The sequence below is a fragment of the Xyrauchen texanus genome, chromosome 10, assembly GCF_025860055.1.
Source record: "Xyrauchen texanus isolate HMW12.3.18 chromosome 10, RBS_HiC_50CHRs, whole genome shotgun sequence".
NCBI classification, from domain to species: Eukaryota; Metazoa; Chordata; class Actinopteri; order Cypriniformes; family Catostomidae; genus Xyrauchen; species Xyrauchen texanus.
In genome coordinates this window covers 38638511-38660000 of record NC_068285.1, presented here as the reverse complement: position 1 = coordinate 38660000, position 21490 = coordinate 38638511, and the positions used below count along the sequence as shown (strand labels likewise).

Genomic DNA, 21490 nt, shown 5'->3' with positions numbered 1-21490 from the left:
AATTGTTTTTTTTTTGGATCGCAGTCAACTTAAATATTGTTGTAATTTGTAAACAAATAATAATAATAAATTATTATTCTTGTTATTTTTATTATCTTTTAGAAATGTATTTTACAATTGTAATATATACACGGATCTGGTTTAAAAACGTCAGTATCGGAGCCAATACCGATCCAAGTGTCAGATCTGTGCATCCCTACATAGCACCTAGGTCACATAATAATAAAATACCTACTCAGATATTGGAACCTAACAAAAGACCAAGGTGGACCCATAAACCTTGAATTCAAATCATCCCAGTGATGAGAATACATGTTTTACTGGACATAGTTTTGAAAACTTAATGTGGTGAAGACATAAATTTGGACTCAGATGTTAGCAGTTCCTGGTTCAATACCAGAAGTGTCGAGGGGCTGATGTGGAGCAAATTTTTCAGGCTCAGAACAGCCTTTTCTTTGGTAAAAACATTTGGAACAGGACCAGAATATGGGTTCCAGTACCAGCACCGATGTAAAAGGGGTATGAGAGATGGATTTATGCCAGACAGGAGCCTATACAATGAACAGAATTTAGTACACAGCATTATATAGGCTTAGGTTAGTGCCAAGATCTGAGAGGCCTTCAAAAATTCTGACTTCTGTATCCCAAATGAGAGGTAAGAAATGGCTCTGAGAAAACATTTGCAGAGAAAACTAGTAGAGAAAATTGTGTCAGAAGAGAGGGAGAGAGGAAGGAGGCTATTTATTGTTACTGGAAATAGACTGAAATGACCCAGACAGCCAATCTACAAATGAGAATTCACATCAAGTTTGAGAAGTTTATGAATGCAGAGGCAAAACGCTTTAATGATACGTGCATTATTAGACGCATTGTTCAGTTGATAAGAATCACAGATCTGATTACGATGAAGAGAAACGTCAGGTATATTTTTCCATTCACCCGATTCAAAACTGACCCAGTCACTTCTCAAATGACATAGCTGTAATCCCAGATAAACAAGTATACACATGCCTTTAAAACTCTGAATCAAAGTGAGTAGATCCCTTGAAGAGCAGCACTGTGTTAGGATAAACAGCTTCTGAGCACTACATGTCTGGTCTAGTCCAAGTGAACAGCTCTAATTAGTAAGGAACTGGAACAAGCTTTACAAAAACCAGCTACTCTTGCTCAGCCAGGCGCCTCAAGATAAAATTCAGTAGAGTAACTAAACCACCATCCCCCATAATGCATCTCTCCGGGTGCACACACCCTGAATGGGGCTGCTGCCTCAAATCTCAGTCCAACCACAAAGCACTGGGCTGACTCCAGAGGCCACAATGTTCTGCTCCAGGCTCTAAACAAGTATAGCCTCCAGAATCTTGGTGAAGACCACTTCCTCCCTCTTCATAAAAAACCCCCCAAAAAACAGGCAGAGAACCAACAGACTGGACAACATGGGATTTATTCTTCCTGAGTCACTTTCTTTTTGACCCCACCAGGGGTAATGTATGGCTCTGAGTGTGGGCTGTGTAGATTGAAGCTGAATCTTAGTGAATTTTTACAAAGTAGGCAGAAAGGTCATTTGAAGGCTAGCTCAAGTTCTCAGTGGGCTGAACTTAACCAAAAATGACTTCCTATTGTGTACAATAACAGGCAACATTTTTTGACTGTACTCTTCAAAAAGACTACTTCCTAAAGTAAATTAATCCCATGACCAAGACATCAAGAGTTGGTCAAGAACAACAACCTTCTAAGGCTGGCAAAGGTTCCTAAAAGAAGGGTATGGTGGTGGAGAAAGACATCATATACTGCAATATCAAAGAATCCAGGAATGAAGCCCATTTTACTATACATTTTATGCTGGATATTTTACAGTTATACAGAAGAAAGTTTCAGTTGAAGACACCTCATACAATAAAGAACTTTCATAACAAAAATAATCACGGAAAAACTCTGAAAACAGAAACCGAAAGACAACTGAATCTCAAATCTCAGCCTTGCTCTTGCTTGTTCAGTAATTCCACTAGGAAAATTTGTCTCAGAGTTTCCAATAAAATCCACCTGTATTACACAAAGAACTTGCACGGCTTCTGCCCCACCCTCTGCCCTCTAAATGGATTTTACTGCATTCTATAACCATACCACACACAGTGGACCACACAACAAACACTTTACAGCAGTCATCCAGTGGCTAAGCTTGGCAAAAGAACACAGAGCAGATCTCAGTGGCAACCTGGACAATATAGGGCCAGAATCAGTGAGGTTCTGGCCATTAAAGTCCAAAGATTTGTGTTTATATGTTAGCTTGGAGTCGAGACCACTTCATGTATCATCAGGCATATTAAATCTGACTGGAAAGGCAGATGATACATTCTGGGGGTTCAGATTAAACACATGCTCAACCAATGATGAGTTTGGGGGTATCAAACTTGTATTAAAAGCAGTCAATATTTTAGCAATTCAAACTGCTAATGGTGCAGGAATTACTCCATTTAAATAAAAACAATTGATTCCTATGGACTTCTTTACACAGTCAACCTGATGTCCTGTTGATGTTTTTTTTTCTCAGTGCAATTTAGTAGTGGATACTATTTTTGCAAAACATGAAGAAAATTTGCTTTGGGAAAGTCCTTTGCTTCGCTTTGACTCTTTGCACTTGGGTGAATAGGCCTTGATTAGTGTCAATGACTATGAAGAAATTGAATGTATGATTATGCCAATCAGTGTATTTCTAAAGTTTTCAGGAAGCATTAAAAATCCAGAAGAATGAAAAAAGGCAAAACAAAGATGGTTTAGCACAGAATTCATTTTGGTGTTGCCTTGACAAGGGTGCAGGAATGATCTGGACCAAAGGGGACTGAAAATTAGGGAGAGGGTCTTTGAAAAAAAAACTTATTATCTCCCTCTTAATAATAGAAGGGATGAATGCAGAAATTCCCAAAAGCACGGATCTCAGAAGAACAGAAGATGAACGGAAAAGAAGAACAGAAATGCTGCAGTATCAAAGAGCAGTCTGACAGCTGTTTTTTATCTGCCCTTTAAAATAAATAAATAAAAGCAATCTATGAATACATTTATTGTATGATGTTTCCGAGAATTGTTGCTGTTAATGGCACTGCCTCAGGCTCCTCTCCACTGGGCAGACAAAAGGAGTGTGTTATCAAGAGTAACCGCTTACAAAAGGGAGTGAAGCCACGCTACTTTGACTAGCGCTTTAAACTCATCCAGAATAAAAAGTACACAACCCTCTAGTCGTTTTGTTTGTTATTTTTCCCCTCATATGAAAGAGGCAACACACGGCCCTGCTAGTGCTCCACGAGTGCCAAAAACAATCTGAGAATGACCAGCATTTCTTTCCCAGGACTCAACTGAACACAACGCTGCTCGCCAACAGCACGTGAATTGCATAATCCACTGATGTCCTTACATAAGAAACATAGCACAGAGAGGAACAAATAATAATTTTTTTGCACAAATAAACTCTATATCAAAATAATCAGGTGCAATCTTATTTCACAACGTGGGAGGATTAGCTCCAAGATCCGAAGGTCCCTTTATTTTTGAGGCCTGCTTTTGGTGGTGGCGGCACATGGAGAGAGCAACCAGCTGTGGGTATGTGTATGTAAAAAGCCAGGCATTCTTTTATTACAGAGCTCCAAGAAGCCTCTGGGCTCCATGGCCTCGACCAGCCAGATGTGCAAACGGTTCCTTGTGGTTGGCTGGTGCAGCAGACAGACAGAAAAACAGACGAAAAACAGCAGAACCTACTAGAAGAATTGAATTACCCTTGTGCTGTAGAAAGCATTGCTATTTAAGTCATTCACTTATGAAACAACATGAAGACTAACTAATTAAAAAGTAAGTGTCAAAGACCTAAAATATAAACTTAAATGCTACAGGAATTAGTTCATGGTTGATTCCCCTTTAATTGTCGTCCAAAAACAACATGCACACTAACAATAGGGAAGAAATTAGGAAAAGTTTGGGCCTTGAAAAAAAACAAAAATGTCATGGAGGATATACAAACACTAAAGTGAAATTCTAAACAACTTTTGAGATCTTTCCTTTTGTTTGAGCATATGTGAAATCAAATCCCCAAAATAAAATATATTTTATTATTATTAATTCTTAGTGCTCAAAGTGAGTCGGTTCGCAGCAGTAAGCCGTAGCGGCAATAATACGTAAGTGACGTCACAGTATCGGCACCTATTGCTTGCGGAACAGCAAGTACAAGTAAAGCGTCTTGTTCCCGCAAAACAACCTAGGGGACCCACGGTCAGACTGAGATGGGTAATACTGGCATAGATTTTTCCCCACTTCGAGCAACGCTCACTCCTTTGCCATTCCAAACCCATATGATTTTCTTTATTCAGTGGAGCACAACATAAGAAATTCTGATGTATCCCCAAGCTGATCTTTTTTTAATACAACAAAAGCATTAAGTGAACAGGGGTTCCAAGCTCCAAAAAGGACATAATAAGCACCATAAAAAAGTTAACTTCTGAAGCCACACAATAGATTTGTGTGAGGAATAGGCTGAAGTTTAAGTCTGACATCAATGAGATCAAGTCAAATTGGTTCTCGCTTGTCTCGTAACTGTTTGAATATGCATTTGTACTAATACGATAAGAGAGGGCAAGACTTTTGGATACGAGTAAACAATGAAAATTTTCATTTTTGGATGAATTACTCCGGCAGACCACCATATATCAGTGAGTGCAGTGCTGCCAGTCAAGACTGTGTGAAATAATGGGGGGGGGGGCATAAATTGTGTCTGAGTTCCCACTGTTTCGGTAAATGATTCATTCAGGGGAATGGTAAAACACTCTTCAACACTTCACTGACACCTCCCTACGATTCACTGTCCATGTCTTTTCTCCCACCCTCATGGATTGCTTTGTAGCTTTTTCCCTCTCTTCTTCCCTGTGGAAGAAACTTTTAGTGCAACTCTAAAATTAGCCAGTAAAAGTGCACAGAACCAGCAATGCCAGAGAATGCCCTGGAAAGCTACTTCCTGCAGTTTTAGCAGGCAGTCTTTGAAGCTCATTCCAGTATAGATTAAAAGGCACATTTACAAGTGCATGAGAATACCAATTTTCTACTCATTTTCTTCAGTTCTAACACGCAAGGTTGAATGCACTGCCATGCTGCCATTTGAGCTTGTAAGAGTACCAAAATATGCTTATGTTTTGTGTTTCTATGTCGGCAAGAAGTCAGAAATCTACTTTAGGTGTTCATTGAAATACCAGGTCAAAATAAAGCCTGTGTTATAAATAACAGATTTAGGATCGCTTTCATACATTCAATCACTTAAACTTGCAGTCATCGCCCCATAATGGACAGTGTCTTTCTGTTTTCCGCGAGTTGGTCCGCACACTGCATGGCTGATCGCAGATTGGGTGTATGAAGACCACATTCAATTGTCCCCGACTGAAACTACGGTCCTGAAATTCATTCACAAACTCACGTATTTAGCAATGGGAGAGTATATTTTTGATAACATGTTGTGATGAGGAGGAGGGCGGGGCCGGGCCGGGCCGTGACTATGCACACCCGGCCCCCAATCGTGCAATGGGACGAGGCAATTCCAGAGAGAGAGAGAGAGAGAGAGAGATCCACATGCAGCTGCCATGTGTGTTTGTGTTGTGTGTCTTTTTTTTAAATTAAATATTATTTTGACTGTTCAGCCAGTTCCCGCCTCCTCCTTTCGCACGTCAACAAACTACATTGAAAGGCAGGCTCGTGCCTGTTATTTCACTGATTTGCACGGAATGGGAAAAAATGGCTTAAAAGTTACAAGACAGCAGTTTGAAAAAACATGGGTGTTGTTTTTTTTTATTTAATTTTTTTTATTATTTTTGGCTCCTGCTTCCCAATGCCTCACTCTCTCTATATATTGAATTGCCTGTTGGACAATCAAGTACATTGCGTTTTAATATGTGTGTTAAGTTGAAGTTAAATGTGTTTCATTTAAATGTGCTCTGTGTAGCTGTTTGAAACACTCTCCTGCTGTACACTGCCACACGCGCCTGGTGTGTATGTGTCCAAACATTCCCTCTTGTGAGGAAATCTGCATGCTCTGTATTGTTGTTGCTGTGATTCATGAAGCGTTCCATTCAACTCAGAGATTTGGAGCTGCAGGTGTGTTATGTCATGCAGGGCAGGGAGGTTTAGTCAGTGACAAACATTCACTTTTATTAAATAATATCCACTAACGAGTCAAAGTTCTTACATTTAAATTATAACAAAACATGTTAAGTAAACGTTTTACAGAGACAGGTGTTCAAAACACGGTTAATTACAATCTCTTTTGATTATCGAAACAATAGCATTGCAGCATCGTATTGGATTGTTTGCCATGAGAAGTCTCTGATAATCAGTGTATCCCTCAAAGTCACAACGTAATCAATCTCAAAATGAAAAATAAGCTCCCTCTTTGAAAGGTAATGGTCACTGGATTTCAAATTAAGTGAAAAGTCACATCATGCATGATCACTATCAATCATCGTTTTCATGATCAATCATTGCTGCCACATACAAGTACCCAAGACCTCGAGTACTCATGCCCATCCCTGTGGATGGGCATACACACATACACACACACACAGACTCGAATCATCAAAAGAGACGAGCTTGAGATGTGTAGTGTGCGCTAAGCTTTAAGGAGAACAACACTTGAGCTTGTGTGCCAAATTGTAAATATTTTTTCAAAGGATATATTTAGACTAAGAAATAAGGCGAAATTTAGAATCTAAAACAGCCCATAATTTTAAGTGGTTTCTCTTGACCCAGTTCTCTCAGGTGAGATTGCGTTGGCATTAGTAAAACACTGTGTAAACTCAAGCAGGACACAAAACCCTGTTTAAAACAACATGGGTACACCACTATCTACATTTAGCCTACCTAAACTTTGGCTTTTCCCTATTCAGTTTAGTTTAGTTTAGCCAACAGCAACAAGCCACAGATAGGAAATGTTTTGTTGATGTTCTATGTGTCCTGTATTTTGACTGGGCTTTGACACTACTGTAGATCACTGTGAACTAGAATAACCCAATTCATACAGACTCCCAGCACTGTTACAGCTGTTATGGCATACAAATAGAGCTAGAGCACTTGCTAGCTTGGAGATGCTGCACTTTTTAACTCTGCAATTATGGTCTTATCAATTTCCCTAAGAATAATTTTCATATGAATTTGAATGGACAATTTGATATAGTGGCACAATTTAAATAAACCGTTAGCAAACTGACTGGCACACACAGATGATAGCAGAACATAGTATTAGATTAGGAGGGTTTAATACATTGCATGTAAGAGTGATGTTAAGACTGATCCAATTTGAGCGATGTTATGATCAGCATTAGAAGCAAGTGCATTGGTCAGGACATATAGAATATAGCAAGTATGCATTATTATTTCTGAGTTTGAAGGGATAGTTCACCCAAAAAGAAAAATTATCTAATCATTTACTCACCCTCATGATATCCCAGGTGTGTATGACTTTCTTTCTTAACCAGAACACAACAGAAACATATCTTAGCTCAGTAGTTCCTTAAAATGCAAGTGGATGGTCCATTTAAAAGAGTGGGTACTCTAACCGCTGGAGTCGTATGGATGACGTTTATGCCGACTGTCTGTGATTTTTGGAGCTTCAAAAGTTGGATCACCATCCACTTGAATTTTAAGCCAAGATAGTTCAAATCCCAGGGCGTTCTGCAATAATTATTTGTATAGTAAAAATACTATTCGAATTTTGCAAAGTTGTGCTTTGCTGGCCATATATACAGTGAGATGCATGTTAAATCCTGAACACACAAACTAAAAATGGCAGTTATAACAGAATACACTGTGTGGCGCCATTGAGTGTGGAAAAAAGTTGAGCAAACGGTTCTGTCAGTACGTTCAGATGGACACCAGAAAAGCAGGTTATTGTGAGAATGTGGCTTACTGGGTTCCTGTTTAAATATACTGGATAAGCGGTGTACACTTTACTCTTGTATATGTGCAGCACGTCAGAAAGCAGCGTCCCCATAGCAACGTAGTCCCCACGATGCTTCTGTAAACAACAAACATGGCATCCGAGAAAGACTTTGCTAGCTGAGGTAAGAGACAATCAATCATTTAAACTGATGTGTATAAATGAGTATAGTTTATGACCATGTGGATATGCTTGTTGTTCTCAACAAAAACATGACATGAGAGACAATTAAACATAACTATTATATTCGGAGTGTTTATACTCTAGACTACATGACAAATACATGGAAATTAAATATTGATATCAGTTTAATTTTTTAAATCATCTTACTTGTAGAGATCAGGGAGTCAAACAAGGAGTAGGAAGATTACTTGCAATACCCTGATGACCTGATGTGTGATTCTTCAGAAATACCACACCACTGGATGGCACGATTAACCAATGAGAATTAAGTATTCCACAGAGAGGTGTAATAAAGCCAAATAAAATTACATTTGTAGTAACTGAGTTACTGACAAAACTAATTGTTGAAACGTTTTCACAATATTATACCAAAAATATCTAAAATCAAGAATCGCACATTATCTATTGACTACACGGTTACCCCATTAACACTTCTGTTAATCAGCACGCAGGCACGATTATGGCGATAACCTTCCCCTCTCGGAAGGGCCAAATATCAACTGATTTGCATCACTGCGTAAGCATAAAGCCACTTGACAGGCAAATAACAGAAGAAGCAGTTTTCATATTTTCGGTCTCTGTAAAGAAATAATATTTCTTAGACCATAAAGTGGTAGCCAACCCTTTAAGTACATTATGAAAACTTCTGACAGGAGATGTATTTTCCATCAACTTCATTTCTAATTTGGGCTTGAATAAACAAAGATCATGTCTGTGATTTTATCCTCTAAACTAAACCAACCACACGCACGCACGCACGCACGCACACACTACTTGAGAGAGAGCGAGCACTGTCATGCAAATTAAAAATGTTGTTCAGTTAGTAACATCACTACTTTTAGTTACTGTCCAAATCTGAGTCTGTACAAAGATTCACTACATTCATTTCCTGTGACCCTAGATTAGTCATTACCCAGAGATCTAAAGGGAGTTATCATACCTCTTGCCAACCACAGGCCAGGTGCACATTTGGGTCTTTTCAACAATGCTCTGGTGTGGAAGTCCCCCATATCTGTCTCTGCAGGGGCAGAGTCTCCATTGATCTTAACTGAGCTATCCTGAGCATTAGAAAGCCCTAAGTCAGAGTTTGCTAAATTAGATCAAGCCCATGTCTGACTGAACCAAAGAAAGGAAATTAACCCAGACTGTCTGGGTTCTTTAGGACATCTTTAGAGGTGACCTATTTGACCAAATGGAAGAGAGCGGAAAAATTATTTAAAAATAATATAACGTTTTGCGAGTTCAAAGAGGTTTGTTGACTCCCTGGAGTCATGGGCATGTAAAGGCATTGTTTTATCTGTAAGTTAAAGCCATTGCTTTAGAACCAATGCACTGCACAAAAAACAAACAAAAAAAAAAAAAGTTATTGTGGTGGTTCCCCCACGGTATACTTTGGCCTTACAATTATTGCAAATTGCGAACTTTATGTATTCTTCACTCACAGTGAAGATCTTCCACGCCAATGACATGTTTACGTGCAGCTGTGACATTATTGCCTGCGCCGCTGGCAACAAAACGGGCTTGGGATCGGAAAGACCTGAGGTTGACTGGCCAGTCACCGATCCGGGCCGAGCATGCGGAAAATCGGCTAATTCCGGTCCCTGGCCGGTCGATCGGTGCATCTCTAAAATAATATATATATATATATATATATATATATATATATATATATATATATATATATATATATATATATATATATATGCATATTAACTATGCAGTTTAATTGCTATTTTTGCAACAGATTTAATAATCATCACAACCAACACTTAGTTATACTTAAAGTAAAAGATCAATCTTGGGATTTTAAGAATTGATTTTGGGATTGTTCAGTATTTAATCAGAAAATCATTACTTTAACCCAGTCCCAATCAAATATGTGTGTATATATATATATATATATATATATATATACACACCGATGGCAAAAAGTTTGGAATAATGTACAGATTTTGGTGTTTTGGAAGGAAATTGGTACTTTAATTCACCAAAGTGGCATTCAACTGATCACAAATTATAGTCGGGACATTACTGATGTAAAAAAAACAGCACCATCACTATTTATCAAATCTAGACAGGCTGACACCTTATTCTTGAGTAATCATATCATTTGGTATTAGAAAATTACTTGCCTTCATATCAAACACAGTTGAAAGCTATTTGGTTTGTTAAATGATGCTTAACATTGTCTTTGTGTTTGTTTTTTAGTTGCCACAGTATTATAGACTGGCATGTCTTACGGTCATGCTTTCACACCTTTCTCTAGAAACTCGTCAGTCAATCATTGTTTTGAGGAATGAAGGCTATTCAATGCTTGAAATTGCCAAAAAACTGAAGATTTCATACAAAGATGTACACTACAGTCTTCAAAGACAAAGAACATCTGGCTGTAACAAGGACAGAAAGAAAGGTGGAAGTTCAGATGTACAACTAAACAAGTACATCAGAGTCTCTAGTTTGAGAAATAGACACCTCACATGTCCTCAGCTGATAGTTTCATTGAATTCTACCCGCTCAACACCAGTTTCATGTACAACAGTAAAGATAAGACTCAGGGGTGCAGGACTTATGGGAAGAATTGCAAAGAAAAAGACACTTTTGAAAAAGAAAATCAAAAATAAAAATAGACATTGGACAACAGATAATTGGAAAAGAGTGTTATGGATCTTAACCCCATTGAGCTTTTGTGTGATCAGCTAGACTGTAAGGTGTGTGAGAAGTGCTCGACAAGACGGTCACATCTATGGCAAGTGCTACAGGAAGTGTGGGGTGAAATGTCACCTGAATATCTGGACAAACTGACAGCTAGAATGCCAAGGATCTGCAAAGCTGTCATTGCTGCAAGTGGGGGATTTTTTTAATGAATATTCTTTGAAGTAGTTTAAGAAGTTCTGAATTTTTTTTTCAAACTGTAATAGTAATTTATCATGTTATTAATGTCCTGACAATACATTGTGATCTGTTGAATGCCACTTTGGCAAATAAAAGTACCAAATTGTTTCCATAAGAGCAAACTTTTGGGTGCCAGTGTATGTATGTATGTATGCATACATACATACATACATACATATATACACATACATACATACACACACACACACACACACACACACACACACACACACATATAAATACATATATACCTATGGCTCTTTGCATCTGTTATGGTATGAATCTGGCCCTCTAGGCCTCTACAGTTCAGTACCTCTACTTTAGCATATTTTGTCATTCACACTGCTCTGACTCTGTCTGTCTGTGTGAGTGTGTCTATGTCAGTAACTCATCATGAGTGACGGGAATGCTGGGACTCTCCGCTACCACCCAGCGAGTGCTGCTTGTTACAGGCTTACTCACACTCAGGTTAAGAGTTAGCTAAACCGTGAGAAAGCAACTCATTGTCCCACATTCACAATGGTCACTATGAGTGCTGAATGGCACTCACAACTATGAGCAAAGAAACTAATTAGCATAATAGTACAAATCCTGCTGACCACTTAAAAGGTTGTGCTGTGGCAAGAAAACACAACTTACGTAATCCACAACTGGAAGCCAAACCGTCATGTGGAAACGAATGATTTGAGCATGAATGATTTGCCCACATTCCGCTAATTTTATCTAAAACAGCATAAATGCTATGATATCCAAAATACTGAATGTTTCTGTCACACAAGTGCTACTTGCTAAAGGTTATATTACATTTGAAATAAAATGTAATAATCTAGTTATTGTAACTTTCTTTATGTGGTCCGCCTACACACAACAACTGTGTATAAAGTGTCAAAGGTGTTACCAGCATTAGCTGCTAATAATAATAATGTTTTGTTTGTTTTTTGTCAACAGGTTGAAGCCTATTCTTTGGTTTAACTATGCATTGCATCTTCCTCGAGGCATTCATGGACAGTTGTGTAACTGCAGAGATGTGAAGTATGCAAATGCTACAGTGCAGTGTTCATACCTCAAAAAGTATGGTTAGCGCAAAGAGATGCGTGGTTGTGGAGAGATGAGCACAGCCCAGTCTGCTAAGGTGCCTCTTTCTTTATGTCTCTTTTCCAACACCCTCTCACAGTGAAATTGTCTGGATTCATTTGACTTTTCTTAATTTGTATGATCTCGTGCAACTGTACTCGTTTGAATTCCTATGACTTTCACTACCCAATTCCAACGAAGCTGCACATCGTTTCCATCAAATATGTGACAATTACTTGCTTCTGACACACACAACAGCTTCCTATAATATTTGCACACTCTACTGATCGGTTAGGTTTAGATAAGGGGTTTGGGTAAGGGCATAGTATTAATACGCATGTCCTCAATGTATCATGCGCGGAACGCAGAATTTTCAAATGATGAAGTCGCACGAGCTTATGCTAACAAAATCGTGCAAGATTATACGAAATAGCCAACTCGTAAATTATGTAAGAATTTTCATGAGATTGGGTTGCTCTTTTCACATGCTCTTTTGTTTGGGTGAAGAGCCTGCCATGACAACAGACACAGAGATTGTCCTCTGTGATCTGCTTTCTATAAGCTGCAGTCCTTCTGAGAACAGAGAGAGCTGATCCCACAAATGAATAGCAATGCACAATTTATACAAAATCACAATTAATATCATCCACACACCAATTATCTAACAACTAGGTCAACCAATAAGTCATAATAAACAATGCCGATATATAATACAATTTAATGATCGCAAATTAAAATGACACCAAATTTATTTTATATTTACTCAAAGTCCACTAAAAAACTTTTAAAATGGGAAATGTGCTTTATCCACTGACAAAGCTGAAATTATAATCACAAATAATAAGTTCAACAAGAAAACATTTGGTATGCACAGCAATGCACTTGGAACAATGGAAGTCTATAGGGCAAGGCATTCCACAGAATTAAAAAAAGCACATGTTTTTTGTTGAAGCACTTTCAGCACCATACTAATCCGTTTAAAGTTTGAAAACTCGTTTTCAGTTTCCTAACATCATCGTTTTCTAAATCATGCCATTATGGAGAGCATTTTTGAAAGTCTCCATCAATCAAAATTAATGCATTTTCGGAAATATGCATATACATCTGTGTGGGCGTGGCCTTAAACTGAATAACTATTAATTTGTAATAACCCAAAAATGTGTGTTTGAGTCATGAAGTTGTTCTTTTAGCGGTGGGACTTACATTCAACATGGATGAACTTCTAGATTATGTGTCACCAATGTAAATATTCTGGGTGGTTTTTCTTCTACATGAAGTCCCTTTTCAGCAATCCTTGCACATATCATGCGAAGGTTACCAGGTTTACTGTCTTTACAGTGTCATTACAGGAGTTTAAAGATTGGATACTTTGCACAGACAAGGTTAGGAAGCAATTCTATCACACTAGTCTTACGTTCCCATGCATGTAATGTTTAAAGATTGTGATTTTATAGACATACTCTTAAGTGCATTACTGGAAACACAATTTCTCATGAGCTATCAAAGAGGTGAGAAAGTCATAGCAAATGTTCCAGGTAGAGGTAGACTAACATATCAGTGTAAAGGGATCAATGGAAAGGAGGAGGCGAGAACCAGCTTTTCAACATAAATAATATATTAATTACCAATTTAAACAAAAGACAAACACACACATATGACGGACATGTCCGTGAACTATCTCTCTCTCCCGCACGATCCTCTGCAGTCGACCTTTATCCCTCACGGAGGCTTGATTAGCCTAATACGGGACCGGGTCTGTAGGATCACGACCCAGCCCCGCCCTGCCACAAACGGTTTTACCAATTAAACTGTGCCAATAGTTGCTTTTTGGAACTACTGTTATCGGCAAAAACCTATGATATAATTGCCTGAATGAAGAATCCCTGTTGTGTTTTGTACTTGTTTAAACTTAAAATTCACACGTTATGCACCAAATATTCATTTTTTCTGGTTATTTTGGGGATTTTGGTTGAACAAGAAACTGCATCAGGGATTGTATTTATTTAGGACACTTTGTCTGTACCCATCATAGGCCTTTCCTACCATTTTAGTTATCAGTATCTGCAAAATCCACTATCAGCCGACCTCTAGTTCCAGGGGTATATTTTCAGTTGAGTTGTTTGTTCTATTTAAAGAATGAATGTGTTTAAACTTCAAGACCCATTTCAAGTGATTTTATGAGTAAAATGTAGAAAATTGTACTTCGCAATTGTGCAAATTAGCTTTTTAAAAAAAAAAAAAAAAAAAAGTGACATTAGCCAAAAGGGGAGTAGTTTGCATCCCTGCACAATTCTCTGATTGGTGGAGCTTTATGGTAGGGCTGTCTTTAAATGTTTAAAGTAGAACCAGGAACATTCCATGAATTGACCAAACACAATTATCAGTTAATGCCAATAATCTAAAAATTTCAGAAAATTGGCCAATGTATTAGCCTATCCGATACATCATCCAATCACCACTAAGTTTTTGAAAGCAGATTTTGCAACTAAAAGCAAGTCATTAGCTGAAATCTGAACAAACACAGGACTGGCCCAAGTATCTAACAGAACACACAGACATTGTATCAGTTTGGCTACAGGATGCTGATCTCTGTTTAAGGCTGCATTGAGATTTGCAGGAAGACTTGGAGTCTCTCCACCGGAAAGAACTGTCACTCTCTTCCCTAGCATCAAAACCAGCAGTCTTTCCTGTAGAAAGTTATCTCCAGACCACAGGGCCTATAAAAACACACACAAATCAGTGTGTGCTGGCCCACGCGAGGGAAAATGTGACAACATAATAACTGCACATGGGGGCCACATTGAGGACTGTATTTTTTCTCTGTGTGTGTGTGTGTGTGTGTGTGTGTGTGTACACTGTGTGCTTAAAGAACACAGCATACAAGCACAGATTACATGACTGCGTTTAGCCTGTATATTTGCCTGATGACAGGATGAGGCAAAGGAATTGTGAGTCTCCTTGGATTACTAAGTAAATATGCACTGAATTCAAATGCTACATTCCATTACATGGAAATTTTGAGGTACATCAAGATTCGATTCATTTTAGGGAGTCACGACACAATTTCAAAATGATTCTTAAGGCATCTTCATTTTTGACTGACTGTTTGACTCTCATGTATCTTGGCTGTTACCTTACACTAAAAAAACTACAGAGAGAGAGAGCGAGAGAGCGAGAGAGCGAGAGAGAGAGAGAGAGAGAGAGAGAGTATGCTTCAAATAAAGCATTATCATCCACATTGAAGAAACAATGCCAGGAAAAACTAGGACACAAACAAAGGGATGTTGAAGAAAAGGATATGAGAGGAGGGAGTGATTGTACCTTGTCTCTGTATAAAGATTCGCAGCAGGGGGTGTGCGGTGGACACAGCCTTGCAGAAGTTTTCGTTGTTATTGATGGGAAGGAGATCTCCATGGACGTCAGCATATCCAATCATTACCTCCATGTTTGCGATTCGGTGGATGGTCATGATGAGATTGTAAAACTCATCAAATTTGCCGGGTTTTTGTCGATCCACGGAAAACCTTCGGAACTCTGCCCCATACTACGAAAGAAAACCAGAAGTCAGTATGCTGCTACCAAATAATCGCAATGAAAAGTCACTACTAGTTTGACTCAACATTTATGGCAATACATTTCTATGACTTTTCCAATGATCTTTGTGACAAGTCATTTGTGATAACTGGATATGGATAAGTTTTGCTGTTGAATATTTCACAGCAGTTTGTAAAACAGTTTGACCAATCCATTAAAAAGAACTAACTCGGGGACTGGGTAGCTCAGCAATGTGTGGTTCTCGCTATCAGTGGGGCACGTAGTGAGTTGTGCGTGGATGCCATGGAGAATAGCGGGAAGCCTCCTCACATGCTACATCTCTGCGGTAACGCACTCAACAAGCTACATTACAAAAACACTTGACTTGACTTGACATTATATGATGTGCGAATTGATGGTCTCAGACATGGAGGCAACTGAGATGAATCCTCCAACACCTGGATTGAGGCGAGTCACTACGCCACCACAAGTATTTAGAGCGTTTTGGGAATTGGTCATTCCAAATTGGGGAGAAAAAAATAAATAAATCAAAACAAAAATTTGCACACAAATCGTACATTATTATGGCTATTAAATATTTTACAGTAGAGCATAACTGGAAAAATCTATATTCACTTTATAAATTTCCATGAATTAATCCTAATTTTCAGGCCAAAACACAATTACAAAATTGTGGACATTCTGATAAACTCAGGGTTTAATCACACCAACATCATCTGCACAATCTTAACCTGAAACTAAAGGTAGATGTAAAAAGGCATTTTTTTGTGAGGCTGTGACACTACCTTACCTCTTGTTTTAGATTAACTAATGCCCAAAGTATACTTCGCCTGTCTGCATTCCGCGACAGTTCGTGCACAAGGTTAACTATTGAGATTGAAGAGACCACTAGGTAGCAATATGCACAGTTGGGCTGTACTGTCAAGCAGTAGTCGAAGAACATATCCTTCTCCATCGTTAAGTTGTTCTTGCTTCCTCTAATGGTGGATCCTCAGTTTATGTTCTTCTTTATTCTTCAGAGCGGATGTCCCGTAAACGACACGACTCGGTGCTGTCCTATAACATCTAGTGGCGTATAACAAAGCAATTCCACTACGCATGTGTCGAACGCGTGCGTCCATTCAGGCTTATCCGCGTGAGGTATATTTTCAAAGCGGTGTGCACACGCTGTGCGTGAGACAGAACGGAATGCGCAAAGTGAAGTATACCTGCTGGCCTTAAGTCTCTGGTAAATGCATGTAGTTTTAAACATGTCAGGAATCACAAAACACTGACATTAGCTATGTTTCCATCCCAGTTACAAATTGAATTTATGCGAAGAAAAAAAACAACAACATAATACTGCAAAAAAAAAATAGTAAAGCTGCATTTCCATCCCATGTGTTCAAAAGAACAAAATCATCACATCCAGGGAAATTATAGCCACTGTGACCCTTTTATTAATAAAATACATGCAGTTTAAAGCACACAGACAAAACAATGTAAATTACTTTTTCTCATGTCTGGGAGTAACCGCGTCACACAGTTCGTGGAGCACTGTGTGTGTGCGTTCCACTTTGCTTATGTTTTTGCCATGCAGAGATATTTTTTAAAAGTGTCATTTAACGTGCTCTGCCATGCAGTTCAAGATTGTATTCAAATGTATTTTTCTCTGAAACTCAAGAGGCTTTGGATTTTCTATACAGTTGATTTCAGAATGACCAGAGCAACATTTCAGACCTGATTATTGCTCTGCTGGTTGGTCCAGTTATGAATTCAGTCACATTACTTTTTTTATGCACATCTTGTATTCCTAATAAATTCAATAGGAATGTATTCTGTAAATGTGTTTCAATCATAGTTTATGCACATTTCTATTTATAGAATAAAAAATGTATTCACCTCAAGCAAGTGTAATTGTTTGATGCATATTTTGGAGATCTAATCTTGATGTTTCCATACAGCATTTTTTATGCAATATCCCAAAATGTGCATAAAATATGTGGATGGAAACCCAGCTATTGAGAGAGAGTTTTTTTTCGCCAGGCTCTAACAGGTTTCCCCATGTGGATGGAAAGGAACCGTTCACCCTGCTAAGCTTTCATGAACTTGCCAGTTCTGCTTTTTGAAATGAGGAAATGGAGGCAAACAGGGACATGTGAAACAATAGAATTAGCAAAATGCAGGCTCATGAGCAAGCAGAATAAATCTCGACAACAACGCAAACTAACGGATGTCACCCAGTGACAATCAGAACATTTTCTGCAGCTGAGCAGTGCAGGTGGACAGGACAAAGGCGGTCACCCAACACTCTCAAACTATTTCTATTGTACAGTATATTTGTACATACACTGTAAAAAGAAAAAACGGGAGTCAGGAAGCGCATCATTGTTTACATAGTTTTTTGTTATTATTAGGAAATAATTTTTTATATTGTTTTGGTTTGTGAACAGCGCTTGGTCTGTGCTTTGTGCAAGTTTCTATTTTAAACAATGACCCGCTTCCTGCCTCCTCCTCCACGTGACTCGTGACCTTACCAACGAGCTTACGTCAATCCCTCTCATGAGCATGTGACACAGATGTACGAAAGCGAACATTTGTAGTTAAAAAGTAAATAAGTATTGTTTTGTTTCTCAAAATAAATCAATCATTTACATTCAGAAGAACTTTATTTGTCGAATGGAGTCATGTGGATTATTTTGATGCACCCTAAATATGCATTTTGGACTGTCAAATAATGGAGGACATTCACTTGCATTGTTTAGAGGAGGAGTCCTGAAATGAAATCCTAAAAATCTTAAATTGTGTTTTGATGAAGACAGAAACTCAGATACATCTTGGATGGCTCGAGAGTGAGTAAATTATCTGCAAATTGTCATTTTTGGGTGAAATATTCCTTTAAAACTCTTTTAGGAAAGATTTGTATGAAACTACACTTATGAAATGAATGGGAAAAATACTCACAGAACTAAAGATGCCTGAAAAAGTGGACGGGCACTGTTGCACTCTATTGGCCCAGATCTTTAACCACTATACTCACAAACTTTAAACAAACAAACAAAAATCCTCAATTATACAAAACAGTTAGTTATGGTCCTGTAAATTAATTGGACAAGCGGCATTCAGTACAACAGCATGATTGCGATATTTCTTAGCCTAATAATCATCCTGGTTATTGTAATTTGCTTTCAAAATGTTACCCGAGTTCAAGTGCCTTGCTCAGCAAAGCAATGGTGATAGCTCTAGTTCACCCATTGCCGGATTTGAACCTACAACCTTTTGGTTACCAGACTAGATGTTTAACTACTAGGCTATAGGGCTGGGCGATATGTAAAAATATTCTATCGATAATCGCCTTAAAAATATCGCAATATATGATTATGTCGTAAACCCCCCTGACCAGGGTCGGGAAATAGTTTTGCTTTCAAAATTAAATTAATTTAATTTAATGAAACGTGAAAAACATAAACAAAAGACATTTCTAAATTCAAATTGAACTTTAAACCAAACAAAAAGAGCATCATGAAATGATAATAAAATCTTATATAACCATCTCCCCAAACCTCTAACGGCCCCATTTGCCATCATCCGCCAATGACAAAAGGTAGAAAATTACTAATGTTTGGAAAGTTTGGAGAGCGTCTGGACTGAGAGCTGTTCATTCTCCCTCGCCTCAATCAAGGGCGAGCTGAAGTGCTACTCTCCCGGGTCATCATTAGGGTTTCAAAAGATCTCATGCTGTGTTAAATGAAATCAGACGACTATTTGACAACGAAATTTGTCGAAAATGTTTCATTGTTGACGATAATGTTGACTAATCGTTTCAGCCCTACTGTGAACTTCCATACAGACACATACAGGACTTCCTGGATAGTTCAGAATGTCAAAATAAAAACATGAGGGTTTAAAAGTTAAAGGTGTCACGGGGAGACTCACGGAGGCAGAGATATGAACTCAATAGCAGGGTTTACTAAACAGATGATTGAAACAGTGATGTAAACACTGTGAGTAAATCCAGTTGAGCAGAGTGGCAAACAGCAGGTGAGTAATATTCAGACAAGGTATAGACACAATGAACACAACAGTCTTATGATACTTGCAAGCAATAATGAAGACATATGTATGTTTGACAGAGTAGAAAGGTCTGGAGTAGAGGTCGACCGATATTGGGTTTTTTTCAGGCCGATGCCGATCTTTTGAAATCCGGGTCGGCCGGTGGCCGATTAATGCAGCCGATTTATTTTGGCTGATATGTGCTTGTTTTTAACAATCTGCACTCGTACACTTAAATTAAAAATGTATAATGTAAAAACATATTGTATAAATAATGTATAACAAATATATTAAATAAACAAAGCAGGTGTTACGAACTGCTCCGAGACACGAAGGTTGAGATCCAAATGCAGCTTTAATTAAGGGGCAATCCAGACACGTAATCCAATATTCATAGCATCCAAGAGAAGTACAGGCATAACTAGGGATGGGTATCGTTAAGATTTTAATGGTATTACTATCTTACCGATACTGCTTATCGATCCGGTATTCTTAATGGTTCTTTTTGTTATATATATATATATATATATATAGATAGATAGATATTAAACAAAGATAAACGTTATATAGGCACAGTGATTTAATTTCAGGAAGGTCTACTAACATTACTGTTCAGGTGTGATCTAAAAAGAAATCTAATAAAGTAATCAATTGTAAAATAACACTGCATAGTTTATCATAGATAGATTAATGCAGAAGTTATTCATTCAAGAGCTGTAAGTGATTTTCTCTTTGCCTTTTGTTGTTTGATTCGCAGTAATGGCTCAATCGTCAACATGTTCATTAGACAGCTTCCCCTTTAAGACCGAGTTCAGATCTAATAGACTCCTGATGCAGCATATTTTCTCCCAACTATTTCCATAACTACGTCCACTTAAGACATAAACTGTATCTCCAAGCCGGTCGTTTTGACATATTTTTGTTTATATTTGATCGTTTAGACGCGCACATGAAATCCAAAGTAGCCTCATTGCGGTATGTTTCGGAGCGCGCGCCGCCTTGGGAAAGGTATCTCTTGCGCTCTTTTTATTATTAAACACGTCCCGCAATTTAGCAACAGTAGCATTTTACAACAATCACCGATCGTGCTGATTCTGACGTTAAGTTTGAGTTTTAGGGAGAAATGTCAGTGCACCGCTGTGAAGGGAAGGATGTTGTGCTAGACAGAATGCGGCTTATGTATAAATATTCTTTTTATAATCTTTGGAAGGCGAAATCTAAAATAAAATCAGACTAATATCACAGATCTAAACCAGGCTACGTTTGAATGTTTAGTTCTGTCACTCATTAAGCAGGGCTCGTGTTGTGCTCGTGTGGCACCGCGCGAGATCGCTCTCTCTCACTCTCTCTCTGAGTGCGAATAGCTAAACCGCATCACAGACAAATGGTTTCATATTATTATACATAGAAATGGCTAGCGAGATAAAATAACTTTCTCTTTATAGCAATAATAAATGGATTTTCTTAATTTCTCCAGTACCGACAGCAGAACCGATAACGTCTGAGCTTACCAAAGCCAGTCCTTCAATAGCATATAGCACGTTGGTATCTTTTTTATTACTTATTTCTCTGCATTGAGTGACAACCCTCTCAAATATAAGACACACAAACAGAACAAATAAAAGTCTCAGATTCACTGTCTGTAATTGAGAAATTCTTGCTTACTTATTGTGACATGATAGCAACCCTTCTGCTGTGATAATGCAACTTCAACTACGCTATCAATATCCAAAGTAGCCGAATGTCATGTCGCGTTTTTTCTTGAAGTTGGCAGTAACATGTCAAAAGTTTTTAATT

The 21490-nt window shown here is 38.2% G+C and overlaps 1 protein-coding gene across 1 annotated transcript in view; it reads right to left on the bottom strand.

Annotated features, from left to right (window-relative positions):
• Positions 1-21490, bottom strand: part of LOC127650696 (partitioning defective 6 homolog gamma-like) — a 48655-nt gene that overhangs the window by 22769 nt on the left and 4396 nt on the right. The window contains exon 2 of the mRNA XM_052136291.1: positions 15428-15650. Within this exon, the coding sequence (XP_051992251.1) occupies positions 15428-15650 (223 nt within the window). The remainder of the gene's footprint in view (positions 1-15427; positions 15651-21490) is intronic.